General features: G+C 36.8%; 1 protein-coding gene across 2 annotated transcripts in view; it reads left to right on the top strand.

The window, feature by feature from the left end:
• Window positions 1–25,610, top strand: part of GLRA3 (glycine receptor alpha 3) — a 128,718-nt gene that overhangs the window by 49,672 nt on the left and 53,436 nt on the right. For both annotated transcript variants that reach the window (XM_036314887.1, XM_036314888.1), the window contains exons 4-5: window positions 9,221–9,444; window positions 16,510–16,592. In XM_036314887.1, the coding sequence (XP_036170780.1) occupies window positions 9,221–9,444; window positions 16,510–16,592 (307 nt within the window). The remainder of the gene's footprint in view (window positions 1–9,220; window positions 9,445–16,509; window positions 16,593–25,610) is intronic.

The raw sequence follows: 25,610 nt of genomic DNA, 5'->3' as shown, positions 1-25,610 counted from the left end.
AAAGTCTCCAAAACCTTCAAGCTTCTGCCTGTTGCCTGGTCCCAAAGTCCATTGCACCTGGGTTATTTTCTTACTGCAGCCCCATTTCCAGTTACCAAATCTACTTTGGTTGTTGCTGCATAACAAACTACCCCCAAACTGAGTATCTTATAAAAACAAACATTTTTGTATAGCTCCTAATTTTGTAGGTCAGGGGTTTGGGCAGGTCTCCTGGGCCTTTTGTACATGGTTACAACAGAAGTCACTCAGTGGAATTCAGCTGGGGTGAGCATAGCCCCTGAGAGAAAATAATCTGTCAACTTCAAAGAGAACTTGACTTTGAGATGATATCATTTGTTGTAAGCAGTATATTGTGTATCATGCAGTGAGAGCTTAAGGCCTGGATGGAAATTAGGAAGATCTCACTTTTTGTTCCTGGCCCTATAAAATGGGATTGGTAAAGACAATTAATTCCACATGTTCTCATCAGTTAAAATAATTTTTCCATCATGAAAATATCCCAGTAGAAGTTGAAAGATAATTTTATAGAGGAAGTAATATATCAACAGGTTCAGAAATGGACCAGGACAAAACTATAATGTAGAAGTAAAATAATCACATTTAAGTGTTTCTGAAAGTTTTATCATCTACATTGTGCTAAAACCACCATAGGATTTGCATTTTATAAAGTATACGTGTACTCAAATTTATAAATTCAAATAGAAAAGCACACCCACAGGTTGCCAACTATTTTATGAAAAGTAAAAACTTAAGGAATTGGGACAACTTATCGTTTGCCTGTCATGATACCCTATACCCAAATACATTTAAAAGTGTCAGCATAATCCCAGATATCTGTAAATATAGAAATATTAAAATGTGTGGTGTTGTCTATCAAGAAGTAAAATACCTAATGATTGATAACATTTTCTTTTTAATTCTGATTTTGGTGGGTTGCATCTATACTATTTAGGTAATATACTTAAGAACAAGTTGTAGATTTTTAAAGTGGTTATTTCATTTGATGCAGAAGAAGCAAAATTTTACCTATTACTCTCAAGCATTATCCTAAATTAGGCTGCAATAATTGTTTCTAAAAGAAGTTAATTCCTCTACAGCTTTAAAATGCAGTTAATAGTCCCCACACAGCTTCTTGGCAAATCTCCAAATCAACAAATGGCTAATTAAAAATTATCTGGATTGCTCAGAAGGAAAACTCATTCAAAATACAATTTAATTTCATCTTGAACATATAATAATTAACTCACTAAAACTTTTCAAATGGGAGGTTTTTTTTTTCTTTAATATTCATCCTGTATTAGTAAATAATATCCAATATGAGCCCTCATGAATCAAAAGCTTGCCAAAAGACTATAAAGTATTTTCAGAAAAGCCACTGGAAATTTAAATGTCAATTAAAATGTGAAAGTGTGATATGGTAACAAGTCTCAGTGTTAAGAACAATTTGAAAATACTTATTGAAATAATTTATTTGTGTGAACATTTTATTTTACTGAAGACAACTGTAAGAACAAATACAATAAAAATCCTTTGCTAATAACATCTATTCCTTTGCTTTTATTTATTAAACCATGTCTTCCCCCCAAATCCAAGCTGCTAAGTGTCACTAAAATGTGATTTAATAGTTCATTAAAGTTGTGAAGGGAAGTATGAAGATTACCACAAAATAACAGATGTAGGTATATAATTTAAAAATATGTAGGTATACAACTAAAAATCTCAGTATATTTAAACTGGAAACACTTAAGGTAAGGAAACTTAGTTTGTATAATTTATTTACTTTAGTAATATTTGATGTTATATAGGCTCAGAATAAATCTACCTTTATTAGTCAGTTCTGTAATATTAGTCCCAAATCTATAATAATAAAAGTGTAATATACTAATTAGACCGGACAGCTAAACAACCTTTCGGACGTCATTTCAGATGTCCTTCCAGAGGAAGCCACCGTGACGGGGGGTGAGACAGAGGCAATTAGGGGCGATCAAGCAATCAGGTGAGCAGTTAGGGGTGATCAGGCAGGCAGGCAGAGTGGTTAGGGGAGATGAGGCAGGCAGGCAAGTGGTTAGGAGCCAGTCATCCGGATTGCTAGAGTGATGTCTGAAGGATCCCATATTGTGAGAGGGTGCAGGCTGGGCTGAGGGAGGCACCCCCCCGCTGTGCATGAATTTCATGGGCCTCTAGTTACATATAATAGTAAAATCAGACCTGCTACTGATTGCTGGGAAGCACCTAGAAGATGCTCTGACAGTGTTAGATTTTGCTATCATGAAAAATACTTGTAATGTAAGATGAAGCTATTAGGTCTAAATATATTCCTGAAAACTTACAAACAAGGCAAATTTTAAATCAGCATTTTTCCAATTCCAAATTATATTTAAGGCATGTAGCTTCATGCCCAAAAGTTAGTAATTATTCAATTAATAATAGTTATTAACTTCATCTTTTATGTTGTGAATTGTGATTTTACATATTATTATATATATGATATTTATTTACAAAAACATTTGTCTTTGAAATTACATCAACTTACATTTATAATTCTCCCAATGAGAACTTTCAATTTTTTGGTATATTAAACAGATGATCTTTATGTCCTTAAAAGCACTTTAAAAACAGATGTAAAATAAACCTTGGAAATATAATGCTAAGTACAAGGGCCAGACACAAAAAGCCACATATCAAATGATTTTATTGATATAAAATATTCAGAGTAGGCAAATGTATAGAGATAGAAAGCAGATTAGAGGTTTCTAGGGGCTGGAGGGATGGGGGAATGGGGAGTGACAGCTTAGGCACAAGGTTTCCTTTTGAGGTGATGAAATAATGTGGAAAATAAATAGTGGTGATTGTTACACAATATTGTGAATGTACTAAATGTCACTAATGGTAAAAATTATATGTAGATATTTGACCAAATTTAAAGTAAAGAAAAAAAGGCACCTATGATAAGATACATAACACAGTTTACCAGTTTACACCATACATTCAAGAAACACACTAATTGGAAGATCTTCAAAAATTATTTTATGATACTAGAGGCCAAGTGCACAAAATTCATGCAGGGGTGGTGTCCCTCAGCCTGGCCTGCACCCTCTCGCAATCTGGGACCACTCAGGGAATGCCCAACTGCCGGTTTAGGCTCGATCTAGCCTAAACTGGCAGTCAGATATCCTTCTCTCAATCCGGGACCATTGGCTCCTAACCGCTCACCTGCCTGCCTGCCTGATCACCCCTAGCCACTCTGCCTGCCTGTTTGATCACCCCCAACCACTCACCTGCCTGCCTGATTGTCCCTAACTGCTCGCCTGCATGTCTGATTGCCCCTAACCTCTTGCCTGCCTGCCTGATCACCCCTAACCATTCTGTCTGCCTGCCTGATTGCCCCTAACCACTGGCCTACCAGCCTGATTGCCCCTAACTGCTCACCTGCCTGCCTGATTATCCCTAACTGCTTGCCTGTCTGCCCGATTGCCCCTAACCACCTCTGCCTCAGCCGCTGCTGCTGCAGCTTCATCCAGAAGATCGTCCAGAATGTCGTTTGGCTGTCGGGTCTAATTAGCATATTATGTTTTTATTATTATAGATTCCCTTTCCTTGAAAGTGTAAAGTGTGTCTCAGCTATCCTCAGAAAATTTTTCTTTCTAATAGTGGGTTCTTAGAATTTCCTATTTGATTTGAAGAGCTTTTGTAGCATTGATTGAAAATAAGATGTTACAAAGACTAAATAATAGTTCATTTTCCAAAATCTCTTTTTATGATCCAAATCATACATTTCAGTAATGGAACAATAATTGTTTAATGGAAGCCCCCCAAATAAATAATAATAACTGCTTTATAAGAGGATCATTGCCCACATATCATTAAATGCAAATTAATAAGTGCTATGTGTAAAAAAATGATTATGTTCATTTTAACAGGCCAATCCAAACAAGTGAGCACATTTTATGTTGGATATAAATGTTGATATAAATTTGGGGTCATGAATGAAAGTACTAGTAGCAGAATTTCCAAGTCTATGTTGCCTAAACCAGAGGAAGTATATAAGCTTTCTTTTCCTACTTGTTAAAATACAAAATGAAGTGGATAGAAGTTTAGGAACTAATTTGGGCAGAAATATGAGGCAGGTAATCGTGTCATCCCCCCCCCCCCCCCCCCCCCCCGCCCCTTAGCTATAGGTTTGTTGGCACAACTTGCTATGAAGGAGAGAGAGAGCATTCTTCCTGGCTGTCTAGCGCGGCTTGTGAGAATGCTGAGAACTGCGCATGGAATTTGCCAAGGGGAATTGAGTAGGGACGCACGAAGTGAGCGCTGGGAGGCAGAAGGGTACCTCTAGATAAGTGCAGTCTTGGGGAGCACTGCCATGAGCACACTAAGGCTGAGAATAACTTGTTACCTTACACTCATAGAGCTGCATAAATTACTATTTTTTTCAATAAAAGGAAGCAGTTACTGGCTCTGTGTAGGTCTTTAGCTCTAAATCCAGGCATGCCCAAACTGGATAAATGATATTACTTGGAATAAATCTCTACTGATTTATGGAATAATAATCCAATGAACAAGTTTACCTCTCCAGAAATTAGGCACTGCACAGTGTTCTGAATGGAGTAGAGCTGATCCTTCAAGAACATGGTCTTGGACTGAGTGGGTGCACTTACACACAGGCTTTTCAATAGAGTTGGCCCTTCGTATAGTGGATTCAACCAACTCAGGATCAAGACCAGTATTTACACATTCCCAACTACTGTTTCCGATCGTGGATTCCCAACCACAGATGGAAAATACTGTTTTTGATCTTCGGTTGGTTGAATCTGCAGATGCAAAATCTGTGGATGCAAAACGTGCTCATGCGAAGGGCTGTCTCTAGTTCAGTTTGGGGGGAGTAAAAAGTTATACCCAGATTTTTAACTATTGGGGCTGGCACTCCACCACCTTGTATTGTTCAAGAGTCAACTGTATATCTTTTTATTGTTTTGCCAGTGGTTTAATTTTCAATCTTGCTATTGCTTGTTTGTCATCCCCCTCAATTCATATGTTAAAATCCTAGTCCCCCCAAAAGGCATGGTATTAGTAGGTGGGACCTTTGGGAGCTACTTGAGTCTTGAGGATTGGAGCACTCATGAATGGGATTAGTGCTCTCATAAAGAGATCCCATAGAGCGCCTATCACCTTCTGCCAGGGGACAATACAATTAGAAGTCTGCAACCCAGAGGGGGACCCTCACATACTTATTGGGACCCTAATCTCAGACTTCCAGCTTCCAGAACAGAGAGTAATAAATGTTGATTGTTTATAAGGCTCCTGGTCTATGGTATTTTGTTATAGCAGCCTGAAAGGACTAGAATCAATCTTATATTTAAACAGAGTTTACTGGATGAGACATACAGAATGTTATTTCACTGATTCAGCACACGTTTGTTCTGACCAATCCTAATAAATTAGATGAATTTTAATAATGATTATCTCCTTTAAAAACTATTATTATAAAAACACTCCCAAGTTCTAAAAAACAAGGATGCATTTTGTTTATAATTAATATGCTACAATTATTTCGCGAGTCTACTTTACTTTTTGTGAATTCTTAACTTTGTATTTCCATAATTGGTACATAACTAGGTTTCCTTTAAAAAAAATCTTCATAATTTTAAAATGGTGCTGCCCTTTTCTAGAGAATATATAAACATATGGATAATGAAGCAGTCAAGGAGAGATTTGAAATAACCTTTCTGAGCTTCTAAATAGTTCTTATAAGATGGCTTTTCCCCCTGTTGGTTTAGTAACAGAACTGAAAGGCACTTTCCCAATGGGCCATTATTTCAGTCAGTGGCCCCAGCCGACCACCCTGCCTGTGGTGGGGATCATAGAGCAGATGGCATATTATGGAGATGACATTAGGAGCAATTATTCCACTGCTGAGTATTAGTATTCTGCACTTTGTGATGCATGGTAAGCCTATATTGTGTAGTACTTCGGAATTAGAAAATCTAACAAAGTAAACCAACAAAGTAAGTGTCAGGGAGTTTTCCCTTTGTCCTTATTTCTTTGAGAAAAGAAAGCTATTTTTCTGATCATTTTGAAATATGCCAGTATCTCTGATTAGGACTCCTAAAAACAGGAAGAATTTTGAGTTAATTTTTCCATTTGGCTAGGAATCCAGGGATGTTGCCTTAAATGTTCTACCCTCTAGACCAGTGGTTCTCAACCTTCCTAATGCCGCGACCCTTTAATACAGTTCCTCATGTTATGGTGACCCCCAACCATAAAATTATTTTCATTGTTACTTCATAACGGTAATTTTGCTACTGTTATGAATCGTAATGTAAATATCTGATATGCAGGATGTATTTTCATTGTTACAAATTGAACATAATTAAAGCATAGTGATTAATCACAAAACAATATGTAATTATATATGTGTTTTCCGATGGTTTAGGCGAGCCCTGTGAAAGGGTTGTTCGACCTCCAAAGGGGTCGCGACCCACAGGTTGGCGACCCACAAGTTGAGAACCGCTGCTCTAGACTAACTGACAAAAATAATGTATTATTCTAGGGATTTCATTAAAAAATGAGAATGCGCATATATTAAAATCCATTCAAAAATATAAATGCATCAGTTGGCTATTGCTGCTCTAGCAAATTGCCACAGATTCAAATTTAGTGGCTTAAAACAACACAAATGTATCTCTCATGATTCTGAAGGCCATTAATATCTCTGTCCTAAAATATTATGATTCCATATAAGTGTCATGAATTCAAAATATGTCTAGATTTTAGAAATGAGAACTATAAATATTGATTTCACTCTCAGTATGTATTATCTCATATTTATTACTGCCTTTTTTTACTCACATATAACTGTTCTACATAAGTCCATTTAAGATGTTTTTGCGTATGCTGCACACACATCCATTAGTTTCTACTTTGCAAAGCCGTTTCCTTCTCCAGTCCATGGTCTTCTATTATAAGCAAGTTATTTCAAATTGCATTGCAAGGACTTCTTTTAAGGTGGTATTATTTTACTATGTCATTATATGTACGCTTTGCACATTTTCACAATCAGGATTCAAAAGCAATTACTATAATTGGTTGCTGGGTATAAATAGGATATGTTGGCTATAAAGAATCAGCCTTAAAAATTATTTTTTGAAATGCTGAATTTGGTTGTGTAAGAGAGAAGTTTCTCAGCATAATGTTCATTTGCAAGCAGGGCAAAACCCAACTATGAGGAGTGTTCAAACGTAAGTTTCTAGTTTTTCAGGAGATGGTTATTTTTGAGTTTTGCTTTGGTCACTGGCCCTAAATCAAATGCTTAAATGTGTTCAGAAACAAAGGTATTTCTGGCTATTGGAAGAAAGAGCACAGTGGATGCAGGTGAACACTTGGCTTTGGCTACCGCTGACAGTTGATTTTGTTCTTGAAGGAAACTCGGTGGCTTTTTTAGCTCACTCTTAGAGCAAAGAGCGTTCCTGGAAGATCCGAGATCGGGTTTATAAAGTTTATCACTAAATCAATAACATAGGGATAAAGAGATTGAGCCAAGCTTTATTACACGTGCTGAGCTTAAAATTCGTTTTATTTTTGCCTCACAGTCTGAATGACTACAGAGTGTTCTCAGTTAATAAATTAGTTACAGCATAAAAATACTTCAAGGTAAGCCATCTACCGGGTCCAGTCCAAAAGAAAATTCTTTATTTTTTTCCCTGGCAGGTATCACTTGTCTTGCTTTAGCCTTCTCCTATATAGGTAAGGCAGAGAGAAACTGACTTGAGTCTAATTACCACCTCTTGGTGGTGGTTAGGGCGGAGGCACAGACAGCAGAATGGTGAGGGACCCAAGAAGTGGCCACCGTGGAGGTGTGCTTCATGGTACTCTGAACTCTAGGCCAGGAGAGGATGACTGTCCTTGTCTGGTAGGAGTTCACTCATACATTCCCATTTACAGGTTCTACACACCCTTACGGTTGGTAAGATTTCCACACTGTCGTAAGCTTTATGGTAAAGAAGCTGATGTGAACTCTGCTCCGTTGGTACTTTTGAAGATACATGGGGCACCTAGCAGGCAGAAAATATATTATTTGGTGTGTAACATCAGCTAGAGTCAGAAGATAGAGGACTCGGTGCACAAAAAAATGACTAAGGGAACATACAGATTTGTTACATTCACTACACACTCTAAATTAGATCTACCTGCAAGGTAAGCCATCTACCGGGTCTAATATTATGGAAGCATCCTTTGTGATTGCTTAACTACTATATTCTGGCAAGTAATAATTTGGGATTCAAGGAATAAAAAGATAGATAAAAACTAGTGTTCAGTTTCTCTGAATATCTTCAGCCTATTTTTTCACGCAAATGAAGCTTTCTAGAAATGTTCACATTACTCATGCTTGTAATCAAATTTACATGTTTATTTGCTCATTTCAAAAATCTAAGGTGAAAGTTATATTTGTAATGTGTACACAGTATGTGGATATAAGCATTACCTATGACCCCCAGCTATCAGTCCTGTCATTTTATACATTAGTCCAGAATTTGTGAACAAGAATTTGGCTGAAATCAGTGACTCTTTCTCTTTTAAATGTAACTATGAAAGGTCTAATTTGGATATCTCATGAGCTAAATCTTCTTAAAGAATTGCTGGCAATAATGTGCCTTTATTATTCTTTTATTACTCTAAAGTCCCCTGTTATTTTTCCCAAGTCACCTATTTTATAGAATTTGCATACTATATTAAACATGAGAGTATGTGTCTTCATTATCAAAAAGTATATATGGTCATTTTTATAATACAGAGAGCTTTCAAGAAAATTTCACTAGAGGCATTTCAGATGCTCTTAGATACCCACTAAAATAAATGGTTCTAGAAAATAAATGCAAAGCTGAAAATATTTTACTTCAGGTGTCAGGTAGCAAGCAGCCCAATATTTTATTCTGACAGACCAGGAGAGTGAATTTTGAATAGAACCACAAGACATATGTATGAGAAAAGTGTGTGGCCATTTCTCTGGAGGTGTATAGATCACTGAAAACTCAGAGAAAGCCTCAGAAATAAAATGACTCTTGTCGATAGTGAGTGATGATCGTGTGGGGTGGAAGGCTCACAAGGATGTCAGTGGCTTTTGTTATAATTCAGAGAAGCCCCCCAAAATAGCACATAAGATTCTAAACTCTTTAAAGCAGAAGTCCCCCCCGACACACACACTTTCCTTCTTTCATTGCAGGATTACAGAGTGAATATCTTTCTTCGTCAGAAATGGAACGATCCTCGCCTTGCATATAGTGAATATCCTGATGACTCTTTAGACCTAGATCCTTCCATGTTGGACTCCATTTGGAAACCTGACCTGTTCTTTGCCAATGAAAAGGGTGCCAACTTTCACGAAGTTACTACAGACAACAAACTGTTAAGAATTTTCAAGAATGGAAATGTTCTTTATTCAATAAGGTGAGTTACAGACTTAAATTCCTGATTTTGTTGGAAAAGTGTTGGGTTTTATTTATTTGCTTTTAGTGAGTGTTTTGAAATTTTTGATTAACTGCTTTCATGGTTCCACCTAAATTACTTTAATGTACTATTTCCACATATGTCTAATCAACAATAGCAGACCCAAGTTTTAGATCCAGAAACTGTATGAATAATTCTTGGAAATCCGCTTTTTTAACAAATAGCCCAGGTACTTAATCAGCCAGGTGGGTGAGTGATTTAAGGGCAAATGAAATGGTAGCCAAATCATACATTGTGATTACTAGTATGTTTTTATGTATCATACTCTTGTAATATTTACAGGTGAAGAAATATAGAGATTTGTTTCTCTGAGATCCATTTTCCATAAAATATTTTTCAACGATATGTTTTTTTTTTTAGATTTCCTGAGCTTCTCTGACTATCCTTTAGAAAAGACTTTATTTACATTTTAGTTATTTGGAAGTTAATTCTTAGAAGATCGTGTAGCCTTTTACAACTAATACCAAAAATATAACAATAATTAATACCAAAACACAAACATCATGCTAATGTATTGTGTTTTTCATATTTTCCTATTTCATGTGAATAAATTTCCTTTCAATACATACATTACTTTCTGAGGGTGAAAAGGCTACATCACTCTACTCTTACCTGACACTTGTCACATTGCTGAAAACTGACTAATATGTGTTAATATAATCCTGAATAATTCATTGCTACATAAGATATAAAGGAAGATTTCAGACTTCATCAGTAACTTATCCCTATGCTCCCAAATGAATAAATGACTTAATGGTGAATCCCAGGTAAAAGCAAGAGAATTTTAAACCTTTTTGGAAAATTACTATAAAAAGTATAAGAATCAAAAGATAGTGGGAAGATGGAACTGCAGCTTAGGCCTGCTCCCCGCTGGCAAGTGGACATCCCCCGAGGGCTCCTGGGCTGCCAGAGGGATGTCTGACTGCAAGCTTAGGCCCAATCCCCCAGGGAGCGAGAAGGCATAGGCTGGGCTGAGGGACCCCCCGAGTACACACATTTTTGTGCACCGGGCCTCTAATGTAAGCATAACTGTGCATGTAAAATTACACATCTATGTAAGACTATGCAAGACTTCAGAAGGATGCCCAACAACTGGTAGAAAATAACCAACTATTGAAATAAGTGATTGAATTTGGGTAGGAATAAAGGTGGCTGCAAGAATATATCACCAGATGAAATGGAATAATCATTTTGCAATTATGATGTCTAGAATATTTCCATTGATAGAATTGAAATACAGTGTCCTATATGATTTTGAATAATTAATTTTTATTATATGTGAGTTTATATTATTTGAATTCTTCAGAAAGAGTTATATATTACTTATGAGTTAGATATACATATTTTTTGATGAGAGATTGAAACTCCAGGTCATAATCCTTGATTCTTCTTTGTTTTGGATTCATGATGGATATCAGGGAATCCATGACAGGCTGCAAATAAGCAAGTTAAATTTTCCTGTTAACTTGAAAATTTGTGAAAGGTATGATTTATTTTTAATTATAAGGTACTGTTTCATTGCAGACAGATTTTGGCTGCAAGAATATATCACCAGGTAGCATGGAATAATAATAGTCAGAGAAGCTCAGGGAATCTAAAAAATTATGTCAGGAAATCCAAAAAGTCATAACGTCTAGAATCTTTTCATCAATAGAATTGAAATATAATGTGTGTGTGTGCTAAATGATTATGGATATTTACTTTTTTATCATCTTATTGGAATTGAAAAACAATGCTATCCATTATGAATTGCTCACATTTCTTTTAATATTTTGAGGAAAATTATGGAATAATTCAGAATTGCATTTTTGTCTTTTCTGTATGAATTCAGATGAAACAGGATGATGTCTCTCAGCTCCCAGTTTTTGTTTGCTATATCCTGGCTCACATGATCAAAGACTAAATTTGTTTTTCTATGAGTTGTTTTTGGAAATCTCACAGTACTTTGAAATCTTCAACTGGCAAACAGTTTCTTTGTTAACAAAAGTTGTGCTAGGAAAAAAGTCTCATTCAATTTACAAATGGAGCATCTGTGATGCTTCACGAGAGATCTGGCTTTCCTAGTTGTTTTAAGAAAGAAGCAGAATGTCCTGGCAAACCTGACCTATTTAACTTACCCATTTATCTGTACTTTCTCCTTCAAACCACTAAAATAAAGAAGTAAACTAAATAAGGAATAAAGTGGCCCTGACACACAGGAGGGTGAAAGGAAGGGAAAAGAAGACTGTGACAGATGAATGATGACCACATGCTTTAGGAAGCTTGAAAGTGAATGCACTCGGGAAAACTGACTTAACAGGCAAAGATAGCTGAATGTACGCCAAAGTGAGGAACTCAGAAGGAAGACATATTACCCTCAAACTTTTAGAAATTTGTGGCAGCGAGGACTTCAGAAAGTAGGGACTAGACAAGAGATCAAAGAGAAAGAATCAACTTAAACTTTGTGGGAACATCAGCGAGCTTTCTATTCCTAATTTTCCTCATCTACTATGTCCTTTAGATGAGGGGCTGCCTTTGTGCCTTCTGACCTGAGCAGAAAGCAAGACAGAAAGCCTCAGAGAGCCTGTGCCAAGAACCTCACAAGTAGGGACTACAGGCACAGCTGGGTCTGTCATAAGCATCTTACCAAGAAAATAAGGATTACAAGGGATACACTAAACGGTGATACCCCTGTTCTCCCTTAAAATGCTGAAAACCAGACCGAGGCTTTTACTGAGCAGTAGTCAGAAGAATATGCCTCTGGAGAAATTAACTTGCCCAACAGAAAAAAATACAGATATCGACATTTAGGGAACCTCCAATGCAAAATCTGGGTGGTCATATAATCATTTTACAGATAAGACTATTACCCAATGAACCATCCACTAGTAATTGAGCTCCAAATAGTTTTTAGTGCTTTGTTCTTATATATAAACAGACATTTGAGGACATCTTATAATATTAACAAGAATAAAAAAGAAGCAGATGTCAGAAGAAACATGCAAAGAAAATAAAGATAAAAGAGGAAAATTAAAGAAACAAAAAGAGATGAATGATTTAAGGGGAAGTGCAGGGAGCAGAAGAGACCATAAAAAAAATCTCTGGAGAGATGAGACAACTGGATACATGAAATAAGATACTTCTAGGAAAGGAAAATGAGTCACTCAGAGCATAAGAACAAATAGTAGTCCTAACTGGTTGGCTCAGTGGACAGAGCATCGGCCTTCTGACTGAAGGGTCCCAGGTTCAATTCTGGTCAAGGGCATGTACCTTGGTTGCAGGCACATCCCCAGTGGGAGGTGTGCAGGGAGCAGCTGATCGATGTTTCTCTCTCATCGTTGTTTCTAACTCTCTATCCCTCTCCCTTCCTCTCTGTAAAAAATCAATAAAATATATATTTTTAAAAAGATCAAATACTAAACCAGAGTGTGTGTGTAGGGTGGGGGCGGATAGTAGAATACTTGGAATGATGATGTGAAGGAGTCTCCCAAGAAGTAGAAGCAAGATACCAAGAAATAGGAAACAGAGAAATTATTTGAAAAGCAGAACATCAATTCAAGTCCAATATATGACTAGCGGATGCTGACTGAGGACACGAAAGTCCTGGGTCGGAGACAAAGGAATGTATTACTCACTGCCAACAAGCAACACAAGCATCCCCATATTTGCCTTACTTGTCCCTTGTCCTCAAGTCTCATTGGAACCGTGCAACAGGCCCAGATTAATTTAACACACACCATGGGTCTGTGTCACAGCTCCGAAACACGGAGTTTGGGGAATGCACGGCTTTTATAGCAAAATACAAGCCAGCCTTCTCTTCTCCTGGGGAACAACATGATCACATCCCTCAAAATTAGCAGCTGCATTGATAACCCTAAGAAATGACAAAGGTAAAAGAATAATCAAAGCCTTGTGGTCTTGGTACACCTAACAAGATGTCTCCCAACCCAGATCAAGCCTCTACAATTTACTAGCTGTGATTTAGGGCAAGTCTCTTTACTTGAGAAAAATAAATTTTTGTTTATAATTTAAAAAGCAGCTTTATTGAATTGTAATAAACTACAAATATTTAAAGTATGCAATTTGATAAGTTTCAACATGTGTATTATACTTTCATGAAATCATCAGCACAATCAAGATAGTGGAGGTATGTATCACTCTCAAAAGTTCATGACCCTTACAATTCTTGCCCCTCAAACTCTGCCCTACTCCCCCATCTCAGAGCCACTACAGATCTGCTTTTTGTCACTATAGATTAGTTTGTGTGCCTGAAATAATATATGTAAAGCACCCAGCATACTACCTGGCATATAATAGGCATTGAGTTGTTAATTTTATATTTCTAAAAAGCAAACAAAAAACTAAACTGAACAAAAAAAATAAACCACAAAAAAAGGCTTAAATTCTGATATTTTCCAGAATCCTCAAATTAGCCCTATAAGGACTCTTGCCATTGTCCTTATAACACTAAATTTAGAAATATTAGAAAGTCATAAAAATACTACTTATTTTCATAAAGAGCATAAAATGGAGTGACAAAGCATTTTTTTAATACGTCAGTTAATGGTTGAGATAGACAGCACACGCTAGGGCAGAGCTTGCTCAAAAAATGGGTAATATGTCAATTTTAATGAGGTCAATTGTCACATATTATAATCATTTTTTTTAACATTTCTACTTCTTCACTAAGCCAAGACTTCGCCATATCCTGTTTATGTGTCTTGTCCCAGAAAGAGAACTCAGTGTCCTCTCTCAACACAAAGAAGATTCTCATTTCCAAAACAGTAGAATGTGATTAATTACCTTTTGATTTCGTTTTCTTTTGATGTGATCAGGACAAATCACAATTTACTTGTAATGTTTTGATGAAGAAATTCAATATCACACCCACAACATCGACACATATTTTTTCATTCATATGCTGTTAAAGAAGCAATTGTGTCCTGTCATAAACAAAACGAGTGTCAATAAATAAATGTTTTTCAGGATGTGATTTATGACGAGTTCTAGTGTTTTTTCCCCCCACATAATTCTTTTCAAGCACTTTTTTTAAAAAAAGAATTATGTAATGTCTCTCATTTTATGCCAGAAAAATAGCCAGGATATGAATTTGACATCACATGCATGGTGAGAGCCTGGAAAAGGTTCTCAGAATGCTATTTACTTCCGTACAAAAGGTCACAGAGTTCATTCTGCAAGCCAAAATTTAGAGCTGGCTGGCCAGTGGGCCTTGGATGTCTGGAAAATTAATGTGCATACACTCAACACGTACTTGTGTACACACCTCTAATAAACCCTTTCTCAAGACAGAGAACATCATGTCCAACTGATTTTACAACTGCCTTTTTAAGGGAGAATTTTGCAAATCTACAAAAATCATGCTTACAGACTCACTCAACCTAGCTGAGCCAGGAGAAAATTGCTTTTGAATTGTGAACTCTATGAATTATGTTCATGTGTTATGGACTCTGACTTGAGTGAACTGTCAAATGACCCTCCCGGGAATCTTAAACATTTAGCAGTTTCACATGTCCGTTCATTTATGTCTCTCAAACTATGTTCATTGGATCTCACCGAGAGTCTTCACTGTAGAACACACACCATTACAACTTTAATGCATGGTCTGTATCATAATGCTATTTTGGAGAATGTGGTTCATTTACTAGAGCTGGTAATTACTTTTGTAAAAGCTTGTATTTTGATATAAGCTTTAGGATTTAATCCAGTCATTTTGTGCCCATCCTGTATAATTTGGTGGAGGGGGAGATAGGGAAGGCTTAGAGTGGTGGAATGTACTAGTCACCCTTAATTACTAATATTTATTGAGTGTTTGCTGCGTGTAAGCACTTATCAAAGTTCTTTACATGTATTACTAACATATTTATCACATCTCTCCAGAGCAGATACTGTCATTTCTTCATGTTAGAGAGGTGAAAACTGAACCATTATGGGGTGAAGTAATCTGACTATGGTCATAAAGTTTAAGTAAACAACTCCGCCTAGGGCGCTCATCAATGTAACAAATTTCACTGGGAATACTTGCTATGACAGGAGCTGGCCAGAGAGATCTCAGAAAAAACTTGCTTTAAATAAACTTGGGTTTGATTAGATCTGGGCGTATTTTTCTCAGGTCCAGGAACTACAAAGTCTTGGTAATCCCTGAAGATATCTTGGTAATAAACTTTTCCAATAAAAAAATAAATAAATTCAAAAGTGATGAATGGTTTGGGATGCCTACATCCAAATACTTTCTGGAAGAGGGAAAGTGCCAGTGTACACCATCCAAGTCACTTGGCGTGAAGCCAAATCAGAAGTCTGTTTGGTGAGCATGGAAAGATGTCACACCTATTCTAGAGGGCTGTTACTTGACCCTGATAAGACCTGGTGACATGCCCTAGTCCCACAATGGGAAACCCCACTCTATCACCTAGAATTGTCAGTTCTAGGTAGGACTTGACAATTCTAGGGAGTAGATTCAGAGTTTATTCCCCTGCTGAATACTGCTGGATGTTCGTGACAACTTCTTTCATGCAGTTACAAAGATGACAGGGAGTTGTCACAAAGGATTGCATCTCTGCGCTCCAACTTACCACGTTTAGAACTCCAATTCCCAGGATATACTTGCCTCCTCAAATATGCTCCATGTGATTTGGGGGAAGTGTATTCTTTGGCATTTGGTGTTCATTTTATCGATCTCACTCTCAGATTTCTTTTTTGAAGATCTCTTCTGGAAATAAAGACTTCTTTTAGATGTCTATAGCCATCTCTAAAGGGAAAAAAAGGATAGATAAATATATGTGATTGGATGTTTAAATATACAGCTCTTCTCCCTTCCCCCGAAATCAGATTTATATATAAAGGTACAGCTGTTTCAGGATAAATAACAGCCAACTTGGAACAAATCTTATTTGAATAAACATTAGTCACTACCGAGAGCAACTTTGCTTTCCAATTGTACCCTGAACAATATAACATTCATAGGATGTCATAATTTTTTTAAAGAATAATTGCTTTGAATTTCTTCAGATTGACATTAACACTTTCCTGTCCAATGGATCTCAAGAATTTTCCGATGGATGTGCAAACGTGCATAATGCAACTGGAGAGTTGTAAGTACAAACAACTTACTTTTTCTGAATACTTTAAAAAATATAGTAGATATAAAAGGTTTTTAATGTATTCTATAGATAATTTATTTTGTAATTGTTGTTGTCAGATATTTACTAAATAAGGTTGGTATTTCTCACCAGGTATTGAGAGTCATGATGTCTATCAACATGTGCACTAAATGCTATGATAAAGAAAGAAATTGGGGACTAGGGATAATAGTTTTTAAGCTTGAAAAGCAGTTTTATGTCTCTTTACACATTATCAAAGGTAAAAGGATAATAATCATTAAAACTGAATGATCACTTGTTATTGATTACCTGATATAGACCAAATAGTTTGCATATGTTATTTCTCATACAACGAAGATATTGTTATTGCCATGTTTCCAGATGTGAAATGGTCCTTCTGAGCAATTGAGTTTTGTGCTCCAGTTCATGAAAGTTGTCACAACAGACCATCTGGGTCCAAAGTCTATGCTACTCTGAACTATTATGCTGCTCCTCAGCTAATGTTTATTCAGAGTATACTCTGCAGGGTTTGTTATATATGTCATCTTAGGGGAAAAGAAATTTTTCACACTTTATCAGAGATTCAGCCAAGGTAACAGACATTTTTTTAAAAAATTTCTTCTTTCAAAGTGGATCCAAATACATCACTGATTAATGTCAACACATAAGAACTTCAGGTCCTTCTGTTTCTCTGAACTTATCTATATATAGTCAACCTTAAATTAATTGGTATGCAGGTTTAATTTTAATGCCATACAAAAAATATTATTCAATATTTTTTCTTAAGGCACTATGTTATATCTTTTTTTAAAGTTTCGTTTTGATATATTCCTTGAGGAAAATTTAAAGGTGAATCTTCGGGTTTGCAGGCCTGAGGCAAGGTTTGTAGTGTGGGGGAGCTGTCACTAGATGGCGTGCCTACTTCATGGGGGAGTGAGGTCACCCTCTAAATTGGGTTCTCTCTCTTTTATTTTTTTTTAAATATGTACATTTATTGTTGACAATATTACAGATGTCTCCCTCTTTCTCCCCCTTTACTCCTTTCCACCCAGCCCCTACCCACCCACCCCGCCAGGTCTTCACTACCCTATTGTCCATGTCCATGGGCTATGTATATACGTATATAAATTCTTTGGTTTATCTCTCCTTGCCCCCCCCCACTCCACCCCCACATCGAGGTATGTTAGTTCCATGCCTCCATGCTTTGGGTCTTATGTTGTTGGTCAATTCATTTTGTTCATTAGATTCCACAAATAAGTGAGATCATCTAATACTTATCTTTCTCAGAGAGGCTTATTTCATTTAGCATAATAGTCTCCAGGTCCACCCATGCTGTTGGGTTCTCTTAATGTAAGGAAGTGAAAATAGCTATTTCTCTGATAATAACGCCTTTCTTGTTAAATTTTAATGCATTAATTTTATAAGTAGTTCTTAAATATTAAGCGTACTCATCGATAAAGTACTAAATTAGATTAAAATAAAATAACCAAGTTTTAGTTGGGGGAGCTATTAGCAATAAAAATGGTGAAGAACAACAAAAGATTCCCAGCAATGTGAATATTTTTTATCTATATTATAAAGGCATTTTGAGGATAGGCTGATTCTGTATCCTGGTTGCAAAATTAGGTGTATGGGAAGATATTCAGATAAAAATCACATGCAAAATAGTCTAAGGCAAACTAAACCAGAGATGCTGGATGTTACCCAATAGGCAGTGAGGAGCAGGCCAAGATTCAGGAGCAAGAGCATGATTTGGTCAATATTATGCTCTTAAATATTCGTTCAGCCAAATGAACCAAGGTTACTTAAGAAGATTTCATATGGGAGTTTTATTTTTAATATTTTTAGGAAACTCCATACTGTTTTCCATAGCGGCTGCACCAATCCTCATTCCCACCAATAGTGCATAAGCATTCTTTCCTCTACATCCTTACCAATACTTGTTGTTTTTGATTTATTGATAATAGCCATTCTGACAGGTCTGAAGTGATATTTTATTGTGGTTTTAATTTGCATTTCTCTGATGATTAATGATGTTGAGGAGCAATTCCACTTCTGGGTATATATTCTAAGAAACCCAAACCACTAATTTGAAAGAATGTATGAATTCCTATACTCATTGCAGTTATTTATAACAGCTAAGATATGGAAGCAGTTTCTAATGCCCATCAGTAGATGAGTGGATAAAAAAGTGGAGGTACATGTATACAATGGAATACTACTTGGCCATAAAAAAAGAATAAAATCTTACCATTTGCAACAATGCAGATGGACCTAGAGGGTATTTTGCTAAGTGAAATAACCAGTCAGAGAATGACAAATACCATATGTTTTCACTTATATGTGGAATCTAAACACCAAAACAAACAAACAAACAAAATAGAAACAGACTGATAGATACAGAGAACAAACTGACAGTTGCCAGAGGAGAGAGGAATTGGGAAGTTGGGTGAAAAAGGTGAAGGTATTAATATGTACAAATTGGTAGTTACAAAATAATCATGGGGATGTAAAGTACAGCATAGAAAATATAGTCAATGATCCTATCTAATAGAAGAGAAACATGGTAATTAGCCGTACCTCTGCTACCCTTCCCATTGGCTAATCAGGGCGATATGCAAATTAACTGCCAGCCAAGATGGCGGCTGGCAGCCAGGCAGCTTGAAGCGAACATGAGGCTTGCTTGCTTTCTTCAGTGACAGAGGACTCCAATGTTCCCCGCCTGCCGCTGCCAGCCTCTGAGCTTGCAGTTTGAAACATTGTTACAAATATAGAAGCTAAACAAAACCCCAGAAACCTGCTTTCAGCCAGCTGGGATCTCAGAGCTGGAGTTGAAACAGTGTTTCAATTATAGAACCCAAACAAACCAGATACCTGCTTTCAGCAGCAGAGGCCTCAGAGCTGTAGCCAAGCCTCAGAGCTAAAGCTGGTCCAGAATAAAAAAAAATAAAAAAAGGAGTGGTTGGGAGCTTCAGTCACCCACCAGCCTGAAAACAGCCCTCAGCCCCTCATCCAGGCTGGCCAGGTACCCCAGTAGGGACCCCCATCCTAATCCAGGACACCCTTCAGGGCAAACCAGCTGGCCCCCACCTGTGCACCAGGCCTCTATCCTATATAGGAAAAGGGTAATATGCCTCCCAGCACCAGGATCAGCGGAGCCACGAGGCCTCCTGGCACTGGGATCAGCATGACAGGGGGCAGCATCCAAACCCCCTGATTGCCCTGCAGCTCTGTGTGTGACAAGGGGCGGGGCCACAACCTCCCTATCCACCCTGCTTTGTTCGTGACAGGGGAAGGCGCCCCAACCCCCTGATCAGCCCTGCTCTGTGCCTGATAGGGGGGAGCTCCCCAACCCCCTGATCGCCCTGTGGCTCTGTGTGTGACAGGGTGCGGTGCCCCAACCCCCTGATCGGCCCTGCTCTGTGTGTGACAGGGTGCGGCACCCCAATCCCCCGCCCCCACGGGCCCTGCTCTGTGTGTGACGGGGTAGAGCCATAACCTCCCCATCAGCCCTGCCCTGAGTGTGACAGTGGCAGCGCCCCAACCCCCTGATCCACCCTGCTCTGTGTGTGACAGGGAGCGGTGCCCCAACTCCCCTATCGGCCCTACTCTGTGAGTGACAGGGGGGAGCTCCCCAACCCCCTGATCAACCCTGCTCTGTGCGTGACAGGGTACGGAGCCCCAACCCACCTGATGGGCCCTGCTCTGTGAGTGACAGGGGGCAGTGCCCCAACCCCCTGATTGGCCCTGCTCTGTGCGTGAGAGGGGGTGGCGCTGCAACCTCCCCATCGACCCTGCCTTGAGTGTGACAGGGGGTGGCACCCCAACTCCCCAATCAGCCCTGCTCTGAGCCCGACCAGGGGCTGCACCTAGGGTTTGGGCCTGCCCTCTGTCACCCTGGAGCAGGCCTAAGCCAGCAGGTCGTTATCTCCCGAGCTGTCCCAGACTGCAAGAGGGCACAGACTGAGCTGAGGGAGCCCCTTTCCCCCCCAAGTGCACATATTTTTGTGCACCGAGCCTCTAGTATTATAATAACTATGAATGATGCCAGATGGGTACTGGAAATATCAGGAGGAATATTTTGAAAAGTATATGATTTTCTAACCATTATGTTGTATACCTGAAACTACTATAAAATAATATTAAATGTAAACTGTAACTAAAAATGTTTTAAAAAGTAAAAAGTTTCATAATACTCCAACCAAAAATAATTAAAATAGTGTCAAAGCAGAATGATGTAGAAGGTAGAAACATTAGAGGTTGATACTATAGGGGAGGCAAAATTTTATCTTTCCCTCTTAAACGTTTTTGTCTGGGCCTAAAAATTAAACAGATAAGACAGATTAACAGGAGAAAAGGTTACAGATTTATTTAATATATGTTTTATGTAACATGGGATCCCTCATCAATAAATAAAGACTCAAAGAAGTGGCAAAAGCTAATGCTTTCATACTAGGTTGAACAAAGAGAGGCAATTGTGGAAAAATAACTAAAGTGTGTGGGGAGGCTAATGGCAGATAAGAGTTATTTTAACAAGGTCTGTATGTACACAGTTCTATTGACTTTGATTCCTGTTGAAGAATGTTTCTTTTTTCTTGGTCCAAAGAGTACATCTTTTACATGCGAGTTTTTAGTTCCTGTTTTCAGGAAGAAAGGGGAAGATTAGAATGCCTTCCTTGCAACTGCTATTTCTCAAGTGCCTTTATCTCAAATACTCCTTATGTTAGGGTGGCATATTTTGGGGTGGCATATTTTGCCAGCCTTCATTTGCTCCCATACAAAGTTGATGTAAAGGTTCTGGGCTCCGATGAGTCAGAGCTAAAGCTCTTAGATAAGTAGAATCATATTAAAACTATTGGCAAAGAGAGAAAACGTAGGATGAAGAAGTAAATGCTGAAGGGAATATTGATAAATCTAAATCTTAATATATTTGAGGTTTGGGAAACTTAGGTATAAAGCCAAAGGGAGGAGTTAGAACTGGGGATACATTACTCAAAGCCATATGGAAAGTCACTCAAATAAGAAGATGAAATTTCTGAAGAATAAAATATAGAGAGGAAAACAGACACATCAAGAACAGATCCGTAAGAAATGTCTATATTTAGAGGGTGTTGGAAGGAATTCCAGCTAAAGGGTCATCATAGATGGCAAATTCAAATCAATAGCATTTCATCTCAAAAGAGAAGAGAATGTGGAGATCTGTTTAATAGTATCAAATGCCGTGAAATGTTTTTTAAAAGGTGATTGAAAAGAGGACAACATAGGGAATATAGTCAATAATGTTGTATACTAGACTTATTGGAGGATCACTTCATAAGTAAATAAATGTCTAACTACTATGTTGTCCACCTGAAATTGACATAATATTGCATGTCAAGTGTAATTGAAAAATTAAATTTTAAAAAAGCCATCGTTATTGATCACAGAGACCAATGTGATTCAAATGATGAGTGCCAAATCTGGATTTCAAAAATTAAAAAAGTGCATGAGAAAGTGAGAGCAGTGAGTAAAATCTGTTATTTGTGAAAGTTACTTATAAAGAAAAATGAGAAAGAAACAGCACCTGAGAGATAGCTGGGTCTCTGGACATTTTTTTTTTTTTTTTTGAGTAAGGAAAGGGCTAATTTGCAGGACACAGTGTTGACATAACATGACCTTTCATTGTTTCTCCTTTCCCAGAACACTTCCAAATTAATCAAAAGCTCAATTAGGCAAATCAGAGCCTCTTGCCCCCTCCCCCTTGCTTCTTAATTCCTTTATCAGGAATGAGTAGATTGCCTCAAGTGTCCCTTTCATATTTCAGTCACTAAGCACTTCCTGCTCTTTCATTAGAAATTAATTTGGCTCAAAATAGAGATAGTGTTTATTAACCTTCTTTAGTGGACATTAAAATCCTGTCAAAGTGGAAGATCCTGAGGTCAGATTTTCAAGGTGTTTTTCTTAAACTCATAGCAAATTCCCACATCTTTTTTAAAAAAAATAATGGCTTAAAATCACAAATTAAAAGATTTAAAAGAGTTTCATCTACTGGAAGAAGAGCTGTAAGGAACATAACATTGACAATTGAGTGAATTCTGATTGCAAAAGGGGAAAAATAACTGGTTTGAGAGGCATGGGAAACAAGAAAAAAAGAAACATAATTTAAAGGCAAAGGTTTTAGTAGCTTGTGATGATATTCAGTAATTCAATAAATATTCAGTAAGTGTATGTCAATGGCCAGGACTGTTTTAAGTGACCTGGGGGATGTTCATTCATTTAAGCATCAATTGAAAAGTATCTATCAAGTATCTAATATATTTCACATAATATGTTGGGTGCTACAACAATAAATAAAGCCCCGAAGTCCCTGTTTTGAAGGACTTCAAGAACTAGTTGAGGAGTTATTTATTCAATATAATAATTCCATTAAAGATGATAAGCAAATGTTAATGCTGTACTGTTAGCACAAAGGAGAAAGTGACAAAGAAGAACAATACTAAGAGTGAATAAACATAGCAATTTACTTAGAAAATTATTTTGTCTAAACTAGCAATAACGCTACACCCCTAAAAGTGTACATTCATGACTTGGATTTAAAACCCTGGGTGATACTAATTCCTACTGTAGGAAAAAGAAAGTTACGGAGAAGAGGCATGCGGGGAGAATCAGAGGAAGAGTTCTATAACGGAAATTGTGAGTAAACAACAGCAACAAAAGTGTGAGCTGAGGGTAACAGCAAAGAATAAAAGTAGAATAAATAACTTTCAATGTAACGTGAGAAAGAAGAACATAAATAAAAACATGATATACATAAAGCAAGGGAAGAGAGCAAAAGTAGCTCTCAATATTATAATTAAAGTAGATGCAGAGGTTAAATCTATGCATCAAAATAGATTCTCAAGCTAGATATTCACAAATATTAAAATTCTACAATATGTTGTCAACTAAACACTTTTTAAAAATACCATACAAAGAAGCTTGGGGGATATACAAAAAAATGCACATTAGAGAAATATGTTTTTAAAAAACTCAAGGTAATAATTTCTATATTAGAAAAATAAATTATAGGAAAAAATCGTAAGAGAAACACTTGGGTTACATGCTGATAAAGAAATAAGACATAAGTAAGGTATAATGATTATGAAAATGTCTTCCATATTCTTCCAAGTATATAAAGCAGTCAGAACTATGGTTTAAAAATAGATGTCAATAACTTGAATATGATTTAAAAAAATAGATAAGTAAATAACTTCAAAGTATAGGTACAAATATTTGAACAGAATAATTCATTAATTTGCAGAGAGAAAACTCATAGTTTCATTTGTTTTTAGCAAATAAGAGCATTTACAAAGGTTATGTAGTAAGCCATAAAAGATGCTTCAATAAATTTCTAAGAATCAACACATGATAGAATGTGATCTGACTGAAATGCAATGTAATCAATAACAATATAAAATTACTATAAATTTTTAGATATTAACATGAATTATTATACATTACTATATAGTAATGTACCTGGAAACTATTAACACCGTGTACAAATGACTGTTTAAAGAAGAAGTAAAAAAAAAGAAGAAAGAATAAAGACTTGGTACTAAATGACAAAGCACTAAGAATTAAAAATTTTGAGATACAACCTAAATAGTTTTTTGCCCTAAAAAAACACTGAGCTAAGCATTCCATTCAAGGAGACCAAAAAGGAAAAGGAGAACATTCAAAGAATCACAGAAAAACACAAAACTGGTACTTTGAAAAATCTGAGAAAGTAGGCACACCTTGAGAGAAACTCTTTAAGGAGAAAAAAAAATTAGGTTACATATAAAAAAATACAAAATGAAAAAATGTTAGAAATGTAGTAAATATGTTAGATTAAAAACAATAGAAGAAAAATTTGAGCAACTTTCTCTTCCAGTCATATGCACTGATCTACAATGAAGAAAAATCATCAGGCCAAAGCTTATTTAATTAAGAGCATGAGAACAAATCTATCGAAATAGCTAAATTCATCATAAAGTAATAAAATATTCAAAGAGCTGAGCAATAATGGGGGAAAAAGAAACATTTGGAAGACTTTTTCAATGATTTGCATAAGAATTAAGCATAAAGTTTAGGCTCCCTTCCCTGGCTCAGTTGGTTAGAGGATCATTCCTATACACCAGTGGTTCTCAAACTGTAGGTCTCGACCCCTTTGGGGGTCGAATGACCCTTTCACAGGGGTTGCCTAAGACCATTGGAAAACACATATATAATTACATATTGCTTTTGTGATTAATCACTATGCTTTAATTATGTTCAATTTGTAACAATGAAAATACATCCTGCATATCAGATATTTACATTACAATTCATAACAGTAGCGAAATTACAGTTATGAAGTAGCAACGAAAATAATTTTATGGTTGGGGGTCACCACAACATGAGGAACTGTATTAAAGGGTCACAGCATTAGGAAGGTTGAGAACCACTGCTATACACCAAGTTAGTGGGTTCAATTCTTCTTGAGGGCACATAGAAGAGTTGACCAATGAATGCATAAATATGTGGAATGACAAATTGATGTTTCTCTCTCTCTCTCTCTCTCTCTCTCTCTCAAATCAATTAAAATTTAAAAAAACAGAGATGAGTCTGCCAAGATTTCTCTCAATCATGGGGTTTAAATGTTGCTTCATTTACGTGAATTAGAAGAGAGCAGGTGATTCATGGAAAAAGGAGTGCAGAATCTGACATCTGCTTAAAAATGCCATGTTTCTTGTGAAAATACATATTTCATTAGAAATTTATTTTAGATTATGAGTGTCTTGGAATAGAGCTTGAGTTAAGAATGGTTGCGTAACTATAGAGAGATAAAGTTAGAAATATTGCTTGGAGACATGAAGATAAATGAAATTTCTGAAGATAGTGTGTAAAATAAAGACCAAAAAAAGAGCATCGCTGAATTTAAGCAAAACTGGGGAACAGAAAGAAGGAGTAAAACAGAGAAAGACAGTAAAATGCTCTTTATGATATGACTAATCAAGTTTCCTCATGGAA

The sequence above is a fragment of the Myotis myotis genome, unplaced genomic scaffold (assembly GCF_014108235.1).
Source record: "Myotis myotis isolate mMyoMyo1 unplaced genomic scaffold, mMyoMyo1.p scaffold_m19_p_6, whole genome shotgun sequence".
NCBI lineage: Eukaryota > Metazoa > Chordata > Mammalia > Chiroptera > Vespertilionidae > Myotis > Myotis myotis.
Note: the sequence above shows the minus strand (reverse complement) of the source record. Positions and strands in the feature narration are given on the sequence as shown.